At 38.6% G+C, this 20,299-nt stretch overlaps 1 protein-coding gene across 1 annotated transcript in view; it reads right to left on the minus strand.

Annotated features, from left to right (window-relative positions):
* LOC306735565 (CUB and sushi domain-containing protein 1-like) overlaps positions 1–20,299 on the minus strand; it is a gene marked incomplete at both ends in the record, with an annotated part of 394,295 nt that overhangs the window by 42,925 nt on the left and 331,071 nt on the right. The window contains 10 exons of the mRNA XM_079217050.1: positions 1,998–2,144; positions 3,293–3,364; positions 3,651–3,767; positions 6,730–6,843; positions 8,323–8,403; positions 9,766–9,911; positions 15,576–15,753; positions 16,246–16,434; positions 18,903–19,112; positions 19,627–19,743. Coding sequence (XP_079073176.1) covers positions 1,998–2,144; positions 3,293–3,364; positions 3,651–3,767; positions 6,730–6,843; positions 8,323–8,403; positions 9,766–9,911; positions 15,576–15,753; positions 16,246–16,434; positions 18,903–19,112; positions 19,627–19,743 — 1,371 coding nt within the window. The remainder of the gene's footprint in view (positions 1–1,997; positions 2,145–3,292; positions 3,365–3,650; positions 3,768–6,729; positions 6,844–8,322; positions 8,404–9,765; positions 9,912–15,575; positions 15,754–16,245; positions 16,435–18,902; positions 19,113–19,626; positions 19,744–20,299) is intronic.

The raw sequence follows: 20,299 nt of genomic DNA on the forward strand, positions 1-20,299 counted from the left end.
GTATGTAGTGTTGGTTTTGTTGATCCACTCTTTAAAACATAGCACAAAGCATCAGTACTGTTGCTATGGTTAGGCAGCTTCATCTGAAGGCCATGGTCCGCTCAATTGTCCAATCAACATCCCTGCATATCTAGTTCCATTCGTCTTACAAATAACCATGGTCTTGATATAATTTACTATATGCATACTAGAGTTATGAAGTGTCAACACAATTCCTATCTTTATAATTATACTGAATGCTTTCAGTTGTATTGTCTCCCTGAGATACTGATACAATTGTTTATTTTGGCTTTAGTTCCATCTGAATTAGCTTTCGCTGACTTATACAAAACCCCTAAATATTTATGTGAGAAAAATGATCGCTTTTCTCTCATATATACTGTAAAGTATGTTGAGATACATATTACTGATACAACTACTACAGATACCTACTTAAAACGTAATCAGACGCTACAAACACATTGAAGCAGCAAAAAAAAAAAAAAACAGTAGAGAGAGTGGATTTTCAAAGTGAATCACCATGAAGCATGTGCACTCGCGATGAGGATATTGCTGCTTTTAGAAAGGTCAGTGGATACATAAACATGATACCATTAAGAACAATGCCTCCAAGGTCATTTCACAGCTAAACAATTTAAAGAATGAAAAGAATAAAGAAAAAATCAGCAGTGTTTGTTACAGTCCAAGCCGTAGGCAACACAGTAACACAAATTACTACATGTTTTAAGACCCTCATAGACATAATACATTCCCTTGACTTTAACCTTAAACTGAATTGGTACGTTTCCCTAAAACAGAGTCTTAATTCTCAAATAGCCCTTCGATAAAGAAGTACATGTTAAACTGTAAGCAACTGATGAACAGACATATACAGTACATACTGTACAATATGCAGTCAACATAAAGCTCACCAGAGCATTAACAGTGTAAGTGTATACAGTGTGAACAGTCTTAACTATAAAAACTATAAATTCCTGTTCTCTGTATATCTGTCATTGTCAGGGCACTACAACACCCTTGGGAAAGAAACAATAATACAACTTCGGCGATTGTGCCAATATGAACCCCAGACTTTTCAGAGAGCCAGGAGACGGACCTTGTGAAACACTCCTCTCAAGTCCAAACAGGATCAGTCTCTCTGTAAATTGTATTTTATATGACTGAAACAAACTTCACAAATTCTAAAAGTAAAAACCACTGATTGAGGAGCAGCTGAAAAACCTCACAACCCCAACCAAACAAAGCTAATGATCAGAGCACAACAGTGTTGGCAAGAACCTGCAGATAAATACAGATAATACACTCTGAAACACAGTGACTCAAATCAACAAAGTGGATTTTCTAATTCTTAATTATTATCCTGACGCAATACAAATATGTCTCCCATTAGGAGTGTATTCTAAATGATCACGGTTCAGGTACCAGCATCCTTGATGCATCAATTCATTTTCATGAGTAGAAAGGCGTTGGGGTTGATTATTCATGTTAATCACAAAGACAAATCACTTCAGCATACAGCATTAGTGTGAAAGCAGAGATAAAGCAGAGGAGACAGCAGACAGTTGTCTTGACATGGTAGAAGATCATCTTCTAGTTTGTGTGAAAAAAACAGGTTCTACCATTCCTCCCTGACATGCAAGTACATTTACATTTCAAGATTGATCTTTTTGCTTTTAAAGGTATAGTATGGAACAATTTTCAAAAAAACTAAGTTTAGACAAATACATAATAATCCCTCCAATCATCACTTAGTAGTGTGTACCAGTGTATCTGCAGATACCCTGCCCTCTGTCTATTATTTCTCTTTTTTTATTCATTTGCTGTGTTCAGAACTCTCATGGGAGTCAGGAATGAGCATTTGGACCCCACGTGGGTGTGTAACCCCGAGCATAACTGGTGTTTGACTTTGCATATATTATTCTAACAATAACATAAACAGCTGATAAACAGAGCAATGAACACAAATAATGATAGAAAATGAAAGATAGTGTTTATACCTGAGTATCGTATCTTGAATCCTCTCTTGTTGGTTGCATGATCAGTGGACCATCGTAGGTAGAGCTGGTTTGTTTTGGATGTGAAGTTCAGCTGAGATGAGTGATTACCACTTAGAGCGACAAGCAAAGGGCTCTGCCCTGAGGATCCTAGAGAAAAAAAAGTGAATGACACTTCAGCTGTGTGTACAGCACACTGGATATTTGCTTGTTTTCATGTATAATTATACATGTACAATATTATGTTTAGTGGACGGTATGTGTTGGGCAGAATTTCTCCTTTCAAATTCACAAATTCCAATGAACCAGACAGAGATGAACAATATGCTGCAGTCAGAATGTGTTTTATTGTTTCTGTGACATGCAGCGCATGAAGGTGACAGCATCATTAAGTTGCCAAGTACCTCCAAATGACATGTTGTACATGATTCTGATTGAAGCTTTAGCTTCATCTCAGGTTTATTGACCACAACCGACCACCTGTGCTAATGGCTGTTCTGTGAACCAAGCAGAGGATGGAGCCTGAAGTAAGTTCAGAAACAACTCCAGTCACAGACATCTACTCCACAATGATGCCATTGCAACATCAAAGACAGCTGTTTAGGACCAAGCAAGATAGACACAAAGAGACACAGCTGAGCGGGATACACAAAGGGTATTAGTACTATATATGCTCATTCCTGTTTCTGAATTTCAATACAAATCACATATTTCAAAAGCAGGTAAGGGATTTTTGTGTTTTAAAGGGTTGCTATAATGTTTGCTGTTTTACAAACGAAGCTGTGGGCACTGTCAGTGGATCTCGTGATTTGAAGAACTGATATTCTGATCCTGTCAAAAATCCTCACAAAACAATGTTAGTTGTCACTAGATTTATAAAGTTATTAATATACTATGTAAATAAAAATGAATACATAAAGTAGAAGAAAGTTAAATAACACATGCACACACACACACACACACACACACACACACACACACACACACACACACACACACACACACACACACACAATCTCATCTTCACACTTTTAAATGTACTGTTATACAAGCTAGTTGGAACTCCTGCGGGGAAAATTCCCAACACCGCAAATGAGAATTAAGTGTTGTGCATCTTATTAACTGTTGTGCTACTTTTCATAAACAAACATGAATTAAAGCTGGATGTGTGTGTGTGTGTGTGTGTGTGTGTGTGTGTGTGTGTGTGTGTGTGTGTGTGTGTGTGTGTGTGTGTGTGTGAGACAATCTGTGTCTAAGTGTAGGAGGAGAAAAAAAAGAGAGGTAAAGCTGTTTTATACCGTCAAAAATCTCCAGTTCATCAAACTGCTTCTCGCTGTGGAACATCTCTACATAGATATTGATGGTGTAACCTGGAAAACAACAATTATTGACAAACACGTCCAGAAATCTGCAGAATGCTATATAAAGTATACCTCACAATCAAATGAAGGATGGCATGCACAAACCTTTTACATATGTATGCCTAAAGTACAAATGCCCATACATATATGCACACACAGACTTCACGTGATTTCTGTATTTTACAGTACTAGCACTTCCATACATTAAAATACAGTCAACTGTACAACACACCCCTACACATTCAAACAACAGTCTAAACACAAACTGGTTGCATCCCATCATCACACACTGTACCTGGAACCATATGTAGAAGCCAGGAGCATGTCTGGCTGTTGGGATAGTTACTAGGGAACCCAGGGCTCAGTATCACTCCTGATGACAAAGACCGCTCCTCATTGGCTGGGCACTGGGCTGGAAGGTCATAGACAACAGCACATCAGACTGATCAAAACATTGAACATTTCTCTGAATTTTGTCTGAACATTTCTAGCTTCCAGCAATTCTTTCCCAACTTGCATTCTTTCCATCCAACACACTCTCCATCCTCATCACATCCAACACACTCTCCATCTCAACACATCCTCCATTCTTGTTTACCTGCCCACTTCTTTTATCTTTATCCTTTCTCCAACACACATGCAGAAAGAACACACCTTTGGAAAAGTATTTTTCAGACAACTTGCTTGCATGCCTTAAGGGTCATGCTGGGTCGAACCAGCACTTCCCAGTGCGGATGCACTAATGCTGCTAACTGCGAATATAAAGTGCTTCTTTCCTGAGGTCTCTCTCTTCCGTCTTAAAATAAATACTCAAATTCATACCACATGATCAACTGCTGTACTACTAAAGAGACATGTTCAATAACTTTTGAATTATAGGGTAATGAGGAGTGGACTGAGTTTTTAGTTTTCCTCCAACAATTTCAACACAACTCTCGGACTGTTGGTGCTAATGGGATTGCATTTCTGCTGATTTTGAAAACTCTTTGAAAACTTTGATTCACCTTGGCCCAACTATTTCATATTTTCACAGTATTTAGATGTATTGACTCTTCTGCCTAGTATACCTTTCTGGCAGCAGACATTTTGGCAAGTCATAGACACAAAAGCAAGTAATTTGACAACATTAAAAAACACTGCTGTCCAATTAGGTGACCTAGTTCCAGAGGTGTCAAAAGCATTCACATTCATTACTCAAGTAGAAGTATAGATATTAGGGTTTAAAAATACTTCTGTAAAAGTTGAAGTATCAACTCAAGCTTTTTACTTAAGTAAAAGTACTGGTTTAAAAACTACTTAAAAGTATAAAAGTAAAAGTAATGAAAGGGGAATGTTTTTTTTTCCATTAAGGACAAAGCCGCGTCTCAGGGGCCTATAGCGCACTACCCCACCTCCCCCAAAACAATCATTTTTATAAAGGCCATAATGACTATAATGTTTTAAAATGTTATGTTTAAAAATGTGGGATGCACTAGGCTACCCATTTCAGCTGCATATATGCCTATTTAAAATTCTCACATTTTATTACAATGCAAATACATTAAAGTACCATATGTGTACTACTGAGCATTAACATGCGTTTCATGGAGCGGAAGACATGATAACTAGTTGCCTATAAGTATTGTAATAGTGCAAAATAGGCGGCGACTCCGACACACAAACACTTAAAGCTGTGGTTCTCAAACTTTTTCTGTAAATAACATAATTGTGTGACTCATCTGTGCTTTTATAAATAACAGAATAAAGAAAATTGCAATCACTTTCAAGTAAATCAGATTGCCCCATCAGACAATGTTTTGTGCAAGTTTTATCTGTGCAAAAAATTACTCATATTTAGTTACTACTAAATAGCTCATTGTGGAAAACAATAAACGTTAAAAAAAAATTGCCAAACAAAACAGAATGAGTGCAGATATGTGAACCATCACGTTATATCAGTATTAGTGGCTGCAGTGACAGTTCAGAGAGCTGCTGCGGGTTCAGAGAGCTGCTCCGGTGCGAGGAGAACTCCGGTGCTCCTCACAGGAGAGCTGCTGTTGCATCTTCACCCTGGGAGCGTTTAAAACGCAGATATAGCGGTGTACTTTTCACGAGACATATTTTTCGACGCTCACTGTCCGCTGGTGTGTGTGCTCAGCGCTCACCTGTGTGCGCGCGCACGTATCTGTGGGCAACGGGGCAGAGAGGTTTTTTGTGTGTGTGTTTTTGAACGATGACAAGTCGGAGTGAAAACAAACCAAAATGAAATAGTAACGAGGCTATTTTTTAAATGTAGGGAGTAGAAAGTACAGATATTTGCGTGAAAATGTAAGGAGTAGAAGTAAAAAGTCGCCTGAAAAATAAATACTCCAGTAAAGTATAGATACCCAAAATTTCTACTTAAGTAAGGTAACAAAGTATTTGTACTTCGTTACTTGACACCTCTGCCTAGTTCCAGGGTCCCGGTGTAACAGGCCAAATTAACCCCCGCCCAGATTAAGCCTCGGTATACTTTGGCCCAGGCCAGAGTATACCCCGGGGATAGACTGTTCTAGGTCAAACTATACCCGGGGGTGTAAAATAGCCTAGTCCATGCTATACCCCTCCAGGCCAGAGTATACCCCAAACTGTATGTTGAGTTGCGACATCGTCATCTACACAAAAGTCGGTGACTCCATGTATTGGTTGACCTATCCCACAAGCTTCAATCTGCAGTCATCAACAGAACAGGCACTTTAGCTTGAAAAGAAGCATGATCATTCTTTGAACATTTATATTGTAGCAAGGACTTGCTAGTCTTATGCCGTGTTCACACCAAAACAGTTGCGAATTTTCGCAACGCCACTTCGCCTGTCGCAACCTAACGCGCCTGTGCATTGACTTAACATGTAATCTGGGCGCGCAAATATTTTGCAACTGTTTTGGTGTGAACACGGCATTAAAAGTTGAAGTTTCAGGACGTAGTAATCTTTGATCTTTGTGGAAGTCTAATATTTTTTCTGTTTTTCTGGTTGAAGTAATAAAAGTCTATGTTTTAAAGTTTTAAGATTTAAGTCAGTTAGCTTTCTCACTTAAGTTACCTGACACAGCTGAACCCCCAATAAAATGTTGAAAAATTAAGTAATTCTTGTGTATATCACTTAACACTACTGATTTCATGGGGGTATAATCTGGCCTGAGGGGTATGAATTGGCCAAGTTACATTATGGAAAGTGTAGGATCTGGAATTTTTTGAGTTAATTAAATCTCAGCATATCTCACCCTGTATTGATTTTTACTTTTCTTCTATCTGTCACCTATACAATTAAGATTCAATCCATTTTGATTCAGTACCACCAGATGATTTTCATATCAACATGCACACACGGTATACAGTGTATCAGGAGTTGCCTTACCTTCACATGTGGGGGGTGGAGCTTCAAAAAGCAAATGGGAATTGAGTTTACACATCAGCTCTGCCTTTCCGACCAATGTGTATCCAGGCAAACAGCGGTACTTCACAATATCACCTGACGTGAAAAAAAAAAAAACGTAAGTAGTCACAGATTATACATGTAACATGTGTTTCTGCAGAGCAAAGTCTTGATGACTGCACAAGTACACATTTTTTTATGGAAAATGTGCCTATTTTCAACCTTATCTCTAACTATTTGAGTTCATGTATGTAGTGTTCAAAACTGTATATAGTGATCAAAACACCTGCTGATATTAATTATGTTCTCTGTGTCTCTGGTGCGCTGCTACAAAATCTGTTGTTCTTTCCTATACCAGTGACATGACAGTGACATACTTGGTATAAAGAACGACTGAGTGCTCCTTCAGCTTTGGTAGCAGTGGGGCGCAATGCCGCTCAAAGACTTCTTTGTTCTCTATGCCTGTGCTATGTTTCCAACAGCAACAATATTAACAAGTTGTTTCTGCATTTTAAGAAGCAAAACTTGACAGGCTTAACATATTACAAGGGGTGCAGATCTACCGCCTTTGCTTCGGTCCAGACCTTTGAATCGGTCCACTCTAATTCTGTCTGATATCAGGCAACTACCACCTGTCAGGTATGTAATGCTTGCTTCAAACCTTGTCCGGGAGGTATACAATGTTTGAGCTCACACCCATTATGGATTCTAAAATTGTTGAACAGAACAAACAAAAAACATTTAGCCTTTTATTGAACTTGTTCGCAGATTGTTTAATTGTTTATTAAACTGACCGACAACAAAGCTGTCCCTGAGGTACTCCATTCTGCCAGGATTTGTGGATGTACAAGTCACAGTACATTCACTCCAATGTTCTGAGGGCTTGAGAAATTTCTTTGTATGATTATCTCAAACATACTCCCTTTGGTCTTTACTCTGTCACAGAGAATGGCTTCACTATCGCTATGAACAGGTGCACGACGCAACTGTGGTGTAATGCCAGTGGAAATTATTTGACGTCATCTTTTTAAATTACCACTTTGGTGTAGTACTACCAAGCGATTATTTCTCAATAAATAGATTGTTTTTCAAAACTTGGGAGACCATATTTGGTGTTACATTTGGCCAAGCTTAACACAGTGAATATAGAACACAATATGTACATGCATACACACATACTTATATAGAGGATAACATGGCATAAATACATTTTACTTGGAGCAAGTGGCTCAGCTTCACTAATAATGCAAAATATAATTAACAGTGACAGACTAACATTAGCCTGTTATAGTTTGATTATGCATGTCCTGTAAACAGTAATGTTACCCATTAGTTGGGTAATTTAGAGGAATTTACACTCAGCAGAATAATGACCTCCTAAAATCCTGATAATGAGATTGTCAGTCCTGTCAATTAAGAGTCATTTTAATCTTAAAGATGTGCCAAATGTGACAAGGTTGAAGATTTTAATTTTGAAGAATGTACAGAACAATTTGTTTGAAAAACTAACAAACATGCGGTTCAGTAAAATGGTCTGTATCAAAGGGTCATATTATTAGTAATCAGGATAGTTACCTATCTGGAAGTCTTCATCTTCATAGATCACCTCTGCATTCTCCACAACAGGGGGCGCAGGGCATTTCTTCAGACGGTAGGCTGGAGAGAAGTGAAAAATAAGGTACTTTAAATGTTATTTGAAAAATAAATATACCTTGGTCCAATAAAGTCAAAATTATTGTACCTGTGATCAGAGTGGGGAGTGTGTGTGTGTGTGTGTGTTTGTGGGGAAGGGTGGGGGGTTTTAGTACAACTAGGACCTACTGGCAAAAATATGTATTGCAGTACAGTAACAACACTTAAGTTGCCATTCGCCTGGTTCACTCCACCACAGCGGCATATCTGCTCGCGCTTCATGCGTGTTTGTGTCTATGTGTGTGCGTAGTTGGAGGAGCTCAGCTCAGAGAGAGCAGAGCAAATGCGTGCTGCAGCGGGATAATAAATGATACCAAAATGCATTCCTACCTTCAGGTATCATAAAACGCAAAAGGCTCTAGAGCCAGTGTCCTTGCTGGGCTGCTGTAAAACATGGCGGACTCCGTTGCTCCTGATGTAGATATAAATGGCTTTTTTTCTAAGCTAACGAAAACACTATGATCCTTAGTTCCAGGTGATTATACACTGATTAAAACATGGTTATGAATTTTGTATTCCATTTCTGCCAATTAATCCCCCTAAATGTTACACACTTTAATTCACAAGTTGACATTAGTGTCAAACTCTGGAAGAGCTTCAGAACAACTTTAGCAATGAATTTATACTCCAATAAATGGTTTCAGTCAGTTAATTATTTAACATGAAGATGCGTTTTTTTTCTATTTTTCTACCTGCATATTAAGAGAGACATCTGGTTTCCTTCAGTAGCTAAATGAAAAAATGAGAAAGGTGTTTTCAAGTGTGGATGCGCTGGATGTTCTTTTCAAATAAGTCATTCACTGATTCCATAAGTAAAAACCTATTTTTACCTTAAAAAATTAATACAGTCAGGTAGTATTTACACTAGATAGTATCCTTTAATAATAATAATAACTTTTAATCAAAGACAGAGATGCAGATAGTTTGTGTGGATGTTTCCCTAAGTACCAGTTTTTTGAATTGAGAGAAAAAGATGCACACCCTGAGCAACGAGGTGTAGAGTTGTACCCTGTCTCACTGGGACTGTATCCTGGTTATGGAACTGCAAAGCACTAGCCACACTTATACTGAGACTACATAAAGATGTACTTTTGATTGAGAAAATCGGTTTGGTATTCCCAAACGTAAATGGCATGTAGAAATATTTAAACAACTACGCATTACGTTGTAGACAGCAGTGAAACAGACTTGGTTCTTGCTGTATCAATCCCTCTACCTGCGTGTTCATATGTGTCGAACTGTATCTACTGTACTGTATCTGCTGTACATACACATATGAGCATAGTTATACAACAGGTAAAAGTGTATGTGAGTGTGTATCTGCACCATGAAAGTTGAGAATGAAGAACCCTCCAGTTGAAAAGTCAGAGTGAAAGCGGATCAGGACCTTCGGGCTGGTACTGTAGGCTGACTCTAATGCTGTGTTGCCACTGAAGACGCCCAGCTGAGGACTAGACGTATCTGGGCCATCCCTAAATACAAAGAGAGAACAAAGACAACTGGCAATACTTAAACTGGAAGCACAATACATTTGAACAACTGAAGAAGAAGGATGGACATTTGGCAAAACGATTGGCAAAAAGAATACTATGCATTCGATGAAGGGTGAACTAATTTACTTTTACTCCTCAAATCATTTTTTGCATAGTACATAGTAATCAAAGCCTTTACACTAACAAGATGTAAGATTCTAAGAATGTATTTAATGTATACCGGTACTCATTTTCAATATGCACATTGAAATTGGGAGATGACATACTGTGGAGGATGTTTAAAAATGCACTATATTAATACTTAGAATAAGTATAAAAAGTATGAATTCGGAAAAATTATATGAAGGATAGTATCTCAAAGTTCAAAATTATAAATATAACACCCTGAATAGTCCACGATTTCAAGATTTGATCTCAGGAGCCCGATTTAACTGCCAATCTTACAGTCATATAGTTGCAGTGAGGGGAAAATGTGGTAATGAAACGAAAAAAAGATTCGACAACCAGTCGACAAGGGGCCAGATTTGACCAATCAGATTTGGCAAAGGAAATTCTTTGTCGGGGACACCCCTAAATTGAATTACCGTATTATATAAAAATATACTTAAAATATTATATGTTCTGGTCTGTCCTTTGCGGGAGCGCGCCTTAACGTTTGTGAGTCTGTAAGGGTGGAGATTGTGATTGGGCCAGTGTGGCAGACAGCAATGCATGCCACTTAACTCTCTCATTGCTGTCCACAAAAAAAAAAAACATAATTAAACAAACTTCTACTGATCAAGTTAAGCTGTCTAACTCTATGGGACTTTTACTTATGGGATAATGAGGGTTTTTATGATATTTATCTAGTTTCTTATCGGTAACCTGAGGGTAACTATCGAACCAACCTGCACTGCTTCTGCTCAGGTACAACTTCCATTAGTTTTGTTTGCCACAGTTTCCTCTATTATGTATTTTGTAGAAATAAGTAGATTGTTGTCATGGATCGGCCCCCAAAAATATGTTATTATAACTCTATAATTATCTCCAAAAGTGCCACTGTATATTCCCTATAATGGAAATCCATAATTGTGATGAAAACCTTCATACATTGATTGGATTAAAAAAAGATCAGGCTGAATAAACAAGCTGCTGACTGGTGTCACACATCAGCAGCGTGCTGGTGCATGTGTCTGCCACAGCTCTACAGGCCGGTCAGGGGTTAGGATCAGTATGAGCTTCTTATGAAATGCTAGTTGGGGATTTGCTCTAATTGACAAAATCGAATTACAATGAAGAAGAGAAACCAAAAGCAGCCTTTGTTCATACAACATATAAGTTATGTACACATGCTTGTATGTGTACAGATTGTAAAGCCTTCTGATGCAAATTTGTGATTTGGGGCTATAATACATTTATTTATTTGAATTGTTCTTTGAAAGGGCAGCAACATATTTGATTGTTCCCCTATTTCAAAAAGGGTCATTGAACAAAGCCTGTGGATTAAAGACTCGACTTAACTCATTAAATATTGAATGTTGCTAAAAATTTTATAAAGTTTCTAAATGCCCAGTTTTAGGTTTTTAACGAACATGCCATTGGATGAAACAAGGGTTTTAAAAATGTAATTCATGAAGAGTGCCTGGGATCTCTTGGCTCCTCAATAATGCAAGGCCTTCTGAAGGTGTTGGAGCTCATTTGGAGTATCAAAATGTTCTATTTGGGTCATTTAATTTAAAACAGATAGAATTTTCACTCACTGAAAAAATATGCATGCCCACTCTGGTGTAGTACTACTGTGTGTGAGAGTGTATATATATATATATATATATATATATATATATATATATATATATATATATATATATATATATATATATATATATATATATATATATATATATATATATATATATATATATATATATATATATACACACATACATACACAACCACATACATGTTCAGGGACTGACTGAAATGGTCAGGACACCTTCAAAGTAAGCCTTACCTCTCCAAATTAAGATAGTTTGATTTATTAATATTGATCTACTTTTTCTACTAAAGAAGATTGACTCAGGTACAGTACAGTTGAGAATAAGAGGGGATTGGGAGGAGAACATTAACAGAGTGACATGAGCTGATGGATTCACCATCAACCGAATCACTATTTGTCCCTTTACAGTAAAAGCAGTGCAATTTTCACACTCAGACTCCTACGATGGAGAGAACATCAACCTGTTTAAACTGAAATCTTAATGCTAGTGATGTAAAATTACCAGGTGAAAGAGTTAGAAGAGACGATACATTGACATAAGAACAATACTGTGATATGAGAACAGGGTCCTATTCTTCATACCTGCCTTACTGAGCTGGATAATTTTCAGGATAAGATGACGCAGATCAGGCTTTTCGGTTCCACGAAGCAAGTTTGGAAAAATCACCATAGCAACACATCCAAATCCCTTAACCTGCTCCAGCGCAGGCTTAGTGAAATCCACTGGATAAGCTGGCCACTTCCACCAGGCAAAAAAGGCAGCTCCCTTCCTCATTGATGAAGGAGCGATATTAGTTATATTAGTTTTATAGGGAGAGAGTTCTTTGAGATCGTCAAGATCCGTTCTCACGTCATCATGACTTCCTGTACGAGCGCTATCGATTCTGCCGAGACCTCCTCGAGCCCTACATTGAACATCACACGACGCAGCTGAGCATCGACCGTCTCACATACTGTATGCAGACTGGATCACAGAGTGTCTCACATACTGTATGCAGACTGGATCACAGAGTGTCTCACAGACTGGATCCCAGCCTTTTTTTGCAACTGGTACATATTTGTACAGGGTCGGCGATGCAGAGAACATCGGGAAATCCCCTGCATGGCGTGCTGTTCCTAACATTTATTTAGCGCTTAAGAAACTTATGGATGTGTTGAAAGCATTCATAATTATATGACAGTGATATGAGTACACCATACATATCATTATTGTAGAAAATCATTAAGGTGTACTCGTGATAAGAATATAGAGAATCACACACAATTTCTTTCTTTACGAAACCGAGGTAGCCGGATAATAGGACATTTGATCGATTTAGTTGAACCACGTACGAGGAGCGGGACCCTGTTGCTCTGGTGCTACATTAGCCACTGTTAAAAAAGGTGCAGTGATATTAGGCAACAAGCCAAAACTCAACTAGTGGCAGTTCACAGAGACAGTTTGGCTTCAATCCCTAACATCTGGATGTACCATTCGTGACATAAACCCCAGGGGTAAAAAGGGCACAAACCAGAAGACACACATTACTGAGATTTGGAATATAGGAATAACAGGACATTGTGGCGTACAGGACGAAAAACCTTTTGATTAGGTTCAAGTTTCAAGATTCAAGTTTGATAAATGAGTAACCAGAACTCAAAGGCCGGTGGAGGTGGAAATCAGCATAACCATTGACAGCAGCAGTAGAATGAATGATTAGAGACACTTTTCAAACTCTTCATTAAAAGCGTGATATTTAATAGAAATCCAACAGTCACATTTCCAAATTACGACAAAAGCAATGGCCAGGATCATAAGCTCTTCAGAGTACAATGAGATGAAGTCTGCTATCTTGTTTTCACAGTTGCACAATATAAGGTATTCTATTATTAAAAAACTATTTCAGAAGGTCACAGACTATTATCTAAATAGGATTAAGGCCATGAATTCACTGTAAACCAATTGTGCCTCTTGCACTGCTTTAACTTTCCAGATGAAAAGCAAATTTGTTTGTCTCTGGGAAAGTCAAAACAACTCAAAAATATTGCCTCACACCTCAAGGATTTTATGATAGAATACAACATCTGTTGGAGCACACAGAATGAGTGAGTGCATTTCTGTCAAACACAGAAGTGGCCAGAGTCAGTGATGCAACAACCTTTGGTCTGACTGACAACAACGGGTAATGATGGATGATCCCTCTGTGCTGACAGCACCATACAGTACAGCTGTCTTAGAGTAAACCTAAAGAACTTTTTGAAAATCTTTCAGATATTTATGCCAGTAAATCCTATAATATAGAAATTAGTAATTAATTTTTGACACACTAGATCATCTAATAATCTAAATCTAAAGACTGTTTAAATGATTATTCAGGACGCAGTAAGCTGATCATGCAGTAGCAGTAGACCTTTGGATCACCCACTCTGAATCTGTTGAGACCCCTGGAAGGTAGATGCTATCCCACGGGCTCTGAGCAAAGCACTCCTCTCTTCAGTGTTGGCCCCGAGTCACTTCCAAAAATATTCATGTGTTGAAGATGGATATAGTGAGATGGAGTGGTGCAACTGGCCATCATTTAAGCAATAATCTAACATTACAGATGTCTTTTCCGTACTCTACAATCTAGGAATGTGATTTTAGAATTGTATTCCCTGTAAAATGTGATGAAAACACTTGAATCAGATTCAGAAGTGTTTATTGCCAGGTACGTTAAACATACGAGGAATTTGACTCTGTGAATCACCACAATCAATTTGCAACTGCAAAATAACGCCATGCCGCCCGTGCCTCTACATAGCGATATCCATGGTTTTAGGTTGTGAAATTGAAAGCGAATAGTCACAGTGTGATTATATTACTTCCCACAGCCTACATTTCAACTATTCACTTCTCATAGCTGGACTTTTGAACATGTAAATAAAAGACTAACTCAACCAAACACCAAATGTTTATTTTCAAAACCAAACCAACACCAAATAATGAGTGCACTAATCCCACTTGATTTACATTGTTTTCATAATAAATTCACTGTTCTATAATATTTGTATCATACTGAAACTATTAGGTGAGAAATCTCTCTTGGACTGACCCAAACTTGTCAGATCCAGCCGAGTCCCGTTGGATTTGTGAACCCAGGTCCACCGCTCCTTTCATTACATTTCCCACTCCCCACTGAATCTCATCATTACTGCCAAAGTTACTGAGCCCTCTTTGGGTCTGCGTATGGCCATGGTACAGAGTTAGATCGAATTGGTCAGTGGCCCCATTGTAAATGCATTACTCTCACACTCCCTATTACAATCTTACCTCCACACTGAATCCAATTATTACTGCAGGAGAGTCAGTGTATGCATAGCACAGAGCATGAGTGTATGTATTAGGAGTGTATGGAGCTGTAATCCCTGTGTATCAACCATGCCATATACAGATCCATATGGGTTTTTGTTCATGTCCCGTATGATATTCATAAGCAACTGACACATATTGATGCATGCCTTTGTATGGGCAAGACTGTATTTATATAAAGTAAAAGATGAATAAATAAAAATGCAATCAATACCAGGAATAAGGTTACCATCGATAAAATATTTCCCAATAAGTCAGTGTGACAGAAAGTGTGTGAGAGGGATAGAAAGAGACGAAAAAATAAAAGTAAAGTTGATACAACTTCTTATTAGTGTGCAGAGAGGAGGCAGGATATAAGTAAATTCAAGACTTACCTGTCAGTGATGCAATCAGTCCCAGGATAAAGGGCAACATTGAAAAGAAGCTTATGCATTTGTGTGCATGTGTGCATGTGCATGTGTGTGTGTGTGTGTGTGTGTGTGTGTGTGTGTGTGTGTGCCCATGTGCGCGCGCACGCACGCACGCACACAAGTTCAAGTGTAAGAGTTCCCAGACTTACCAGACAGCGATGTAATCAGTGACAGGCTCTGTCTGTAATAAGGTAAAGTTTATATAAACTCCATGTCCGTGTGGAACAGTGATGAGCCAGCTGCAATCTTGGGAGTTGGGGTATTCATTGGGATACTGAGGTGAATAGATTGTCCCGTTTTCAGCCGTGACATTATAGCCACAAGGAGCTGTAAAAAGAGTTATGAGATTATCTATTTGCAATTTTTTCACTTTCTTCTAACTTGCTAGACCTGCAAGGATCAGGGGAAAAGAACAATTGTTGAGCTGTCGACAGTGAGGAATATAATCATCATTATTATTTGCAGGTGTAGAAGTAGAAGCAGCAATAATAGTAGTGTTAGTAATAAGAGCAATTATTGTGCGACTGATTTATAGAGTAAATGATCCAAGTGACACAGGAATTTCTACTTTCTTACACATCTGGCTTGTGATAGCGGTGAAAGATGAGAAAACATTTACTGAAATTCAAGTAAGATAACAAAATGTTTTAAATGTCTAGAGTTTAAATTAACATTGTTACCTGAGGGACGGGGAAGTTCTGGGATAGAATTATATGATGTGTTATAACACAACATAAACTAGCTACTGTGAGAAGAGTACATTTTTTCAACATCTTAATTCCAATCATGGTGAATAGAAAAGTAATTGGCTGTTCTTACCCTCACAGCGTGGGAATGGGTGGTTCCACTTCCGGTTGGTCCCGTGCAAGCATGTTAGTACTGGGTGTCCAATCAAAACATAACCAGAGTAGCAGTGAAAGGTTACTGATTGGCCAGCGCTGTAGTCACTGTTGATAATGTCACCGTTAGGGAAAGGAAAGGGGTCCTGGCAGTTTTGAAGTTGATAGGCTAAAAGAGAGATGAAGAAAAATGAATGCAGTTTAATTTCCGATTTATCTCTTTTTTTTTAGGTTTCATGGAAATAAAACAAGCTGATCTTTGGCGAACAGTATAGGCAGGCATACAGTTATACTCAGACAAACAAATACAATGTAGTTGCATATTTTTTCCTCTGCATTCTACAGTCTTACAATACTTTGTGTTCGAACCAATCGACAACTAATTCAAGGAGTTCAAGGAGCATGGGGAGATGAAGGCGTGGATGAGCAACAACTTTCTCCAGCTAAACAGCAGCAAAACTGAAGCCCTCGTTGTTGGCACTCCACACCAGGTTTAGACATCATCCATAACTCATCTCACCTTTGACAGTCAGGTCTTACCCCTCTCCTCCACAGTCACCAATCTGGGAGTTCGGTTTGACCCCCACCTGACCTTTACTGACCATATAAAATTCCTGTGCAAAACCTCCTTTTATCATCTAAAAAACATCTCCAAACTCCACCCCACTTTAACCCTGTCAGACGCAGAGAAGCTCGTCCTTGCCTTTATCTCCTCAAGACTGGACTACTGCAACTCACTCTACACTGGGATCACTGACAAGAACATCACCAAACTACAATATATCCAAAACAGCGCTGCCATGGTCCTGAGGGGAGTCCGGAAATATGACCACATATCACCCATTCCCCAATCACTGCACTGGCTCCCTGTTTCATTCCGGATTAACTACAAGGTCCTATTACTCACATATAAATGCATCAACGGACATGCATCCCCCTACCTACAAGAACTTATCACTCCCCTTACCTACACCTTTATTTTTATGGGTTGCTTTATCTATGTTTTAAATCGGTTTTATTTGTTTTTACTATATGTGTGGCACTCTGGGATTCTTTGAAGGAAGAGTGCGATAAAAATGAAATGCATTATTATTATTATTATTAGCATTAATACAATCTATGACACAGAGAGGCTACTGGGTTACCAAAGTTCAGCAAGGTCAATAGATCTGATATCCTACAGTTATCTGGCACATGTATGCAGACTGTCTGACATGCAGGATCTAAGATGTAGGAGAGAAGTGCATACAACACAATCAAGAGGCAGGATGTGTACACGAACACCTGGTTGCTGTATATGTTAAAGTCCAGATGAGAGATGCCACAAGGGATGCTCAAAAATTTCAAAACTAACATCCCATGGGACTCTTAGATACCGATGGGTAAACAAATATTGACAAAACTAACTGGACATTGTGGAAGTACAGAAGGAGCAGATAAACAAATGGTGACAGATGTAGAGGGCTCATGTGAAAGCAGCCTCAAGGGGAAGGAATGTGAGATGATATAGATATGCCAGGGAGGGAAAAGGCTACTAGTGATAATATGGCAAATGTAAGCCAATGGTTGTCAATGTGGTCGTGGGAGTACTTGCAGCAGTGAAACTACAATCAAGAAGAAGCAATGTCACAGTGCCATACACTAAAAATGGTATCAGGGCTCCCGTAAGATCTTATTAGCAATGTTTGGATCAAAACATCACTGTGAGGGTACCTTCTATTGATTTTTTTGGGACTTATTCACTGGGGTTTTGCAGATGAGCACATGGACATTCAGCCTATTGAACCCTTTACCTCCGAGGCCTTGAGTAAAAAACCTGAGTTTGTGTCATCGATACAAGGGGAGAAAAGTGCAGGAGTGAAAGCTTCCACCCAGACTGGAGCGATACCAGTGCTATTATTCAACATAACTGAGGGTAGCATCATGAATCTGTGTGTATCGGAAAAAAAAGCATCTGGTGCAACTTTACGTCAGGAAACATGTCCATAAGCGTCACGCACCAACAGTGGAAGAGCTACAGTGGTAGAGGACTTGGTCATTGCAAATTGGGAGTAAAAAGGGAAACATTATTTCATGCATGTACATGTGGGTTAGCTTATGTGGAAGTTAGCAAGCCTTGTTCTATTTATGTTGGCGTATAGGCCCATAGTGCATCGCTTGTGTCTTTGAAGTGAAGCACTCAGGGCTACAAGTAAAGCCTGCTGGACAAGATGCCAGTCTCTCACAGAGGCTTACTAACAATCCATCTCTTTTAATGATGAGAGGAAAGCCACAAGGTTTTTTAAGTCTTTAGCATGACTCATCCACGGATCAAAGCTCAAAACCTCTCAGCAATACGTTTTTTCATCCTGCCCTTCATTTCTTGGAGTTGTGAAGGCTTTGTAATTTGGCAACTAGGTTTGGGTGTTAATTTATTTAGAACATTTTAGCAGACCATTTCTTTTTTCTAAATCATTCAAGCAACCAATTTGTGTTCCCAAACTAAACAGTTGGCTCATTTTGAAAACAGGTCTGTTTTCTCAGTGTCCCTTGAGGGTCTGCTTTCAAATGGAAACGCCTGCAGTAATACCTCAGGGCTTGTGGGATATTTGTGTCTGCAGTCATCGGTCAAAAGTAAAAAATCACACGTGAACCCACCCTGGTAGGCCAGTTTGAACCCTGGCCTGTTTTCTGAGTGGTCACTGTAGAAGTGGATGATCGTGAGGTGGGTAGTGCTCAGCAAAGGTGGTGGAATCTGCGAGCCAGTAAACTGTCCAATAAGAGCAGAGCTGTGCTGTGGTCCAGCCCTGACCTCTAGGAAGTCATGGTTGTCTTCAGAAGAGAAGTTTTGAAACTGAATATGGGCTCCTAGAATACAAACAGAGATTATAATAGACTATATACAATAACGATATATCAGATCACAGATTTGATACCTGATAGGATCTTTAATTGCATGCCATATACAGTACGTGGCCAAAACTTTCAGAGTGTGTATACACCGTAAAGATATGTTGTATGCATAGAGACCAAGTACAGTAAGTTTACATCATTCCACACAACTCCATATTTTTATTTGGTACTTGTATATTATTACTTTCATATTTTAATATCCTGCACCAAAGATACAACTGTAATTTTGTTATCTGAGACAATGACAACAAAGCTGTTTTGTTGTAATTTGAGTATACTATTATCCTTTTCTAAAATGTAATCTATTCAAACCATCAGTGATTGTAATCATTAAAAGCACACACTGTGTTTCAGCCTTTCAATAAATCATGTGTTGCTACTGCAGAGTTTATGCTAAAAAAGAAGGTCTGTGTTTCCCAAATAGTCACACATTCTTTTAAGAAATGCTCCTCTATTCCGTAATATTTACCATATCCAGTTGGCAGGGTGATTTGCCAGGTGCAGTCCAGGTTGCCGGGGTAGTTGCCAGGGAAACCTGGACTGAGGATGACACCACTCATCTCTGACAACACCCCGCCGCAACGAGCTGATGACAAGAACACAGCATAAACATTGTTAAAACAGGCAATGCATGACCAATGTACAGTAGAAATCACAGTAGAAAGCAACACTTTATTGTCTTTGGCTTCACAGAAAGAAGGTTACACCACAGCAGCATGCAGCAACCACAGGGTTTGAGCACCGGGCCACGGGTAAAGTGGGATTTGTAGTGTCAATATTGAAACATAGTAGGCACTTTATTAGGTACACTTGTACAATCTAATACATTTGCTAAAAATTCTACATTTATAGAGTGCAAAATGTTCAGCTTTGTTACTGAGGTCATAGTTAAAAGGGGTGTTGGACTGAATTATATTGAGAGGTGTTTCTTATTTTCTATCCTCTCTTTCTACATACACATTATGAATATTAATGTGCAAGATAAACATTAACTATGACCTCAACCCTAAAACATACATGAATACCTATCTGACAAAGAATTGGTAAAATCACAAAAACAGTAGATGATACAAATAGATATTTTGGATTGTACATGCGTACCAAATAAAGTGATCACTGGGTGTATGTTTAATTGAAAATGT

This window comes from Taurulus bubalis (assembly GCF_910589615.1).
Source record: "Taurulus bubalis genome assembly, chromosome: 4".
Taxonomy (NCBI): Eukaryota; Metazoa; Chordata; class Actinopteri; order Perciformes; family Cottidae; genus Taurulus; species Taurulus bubalis.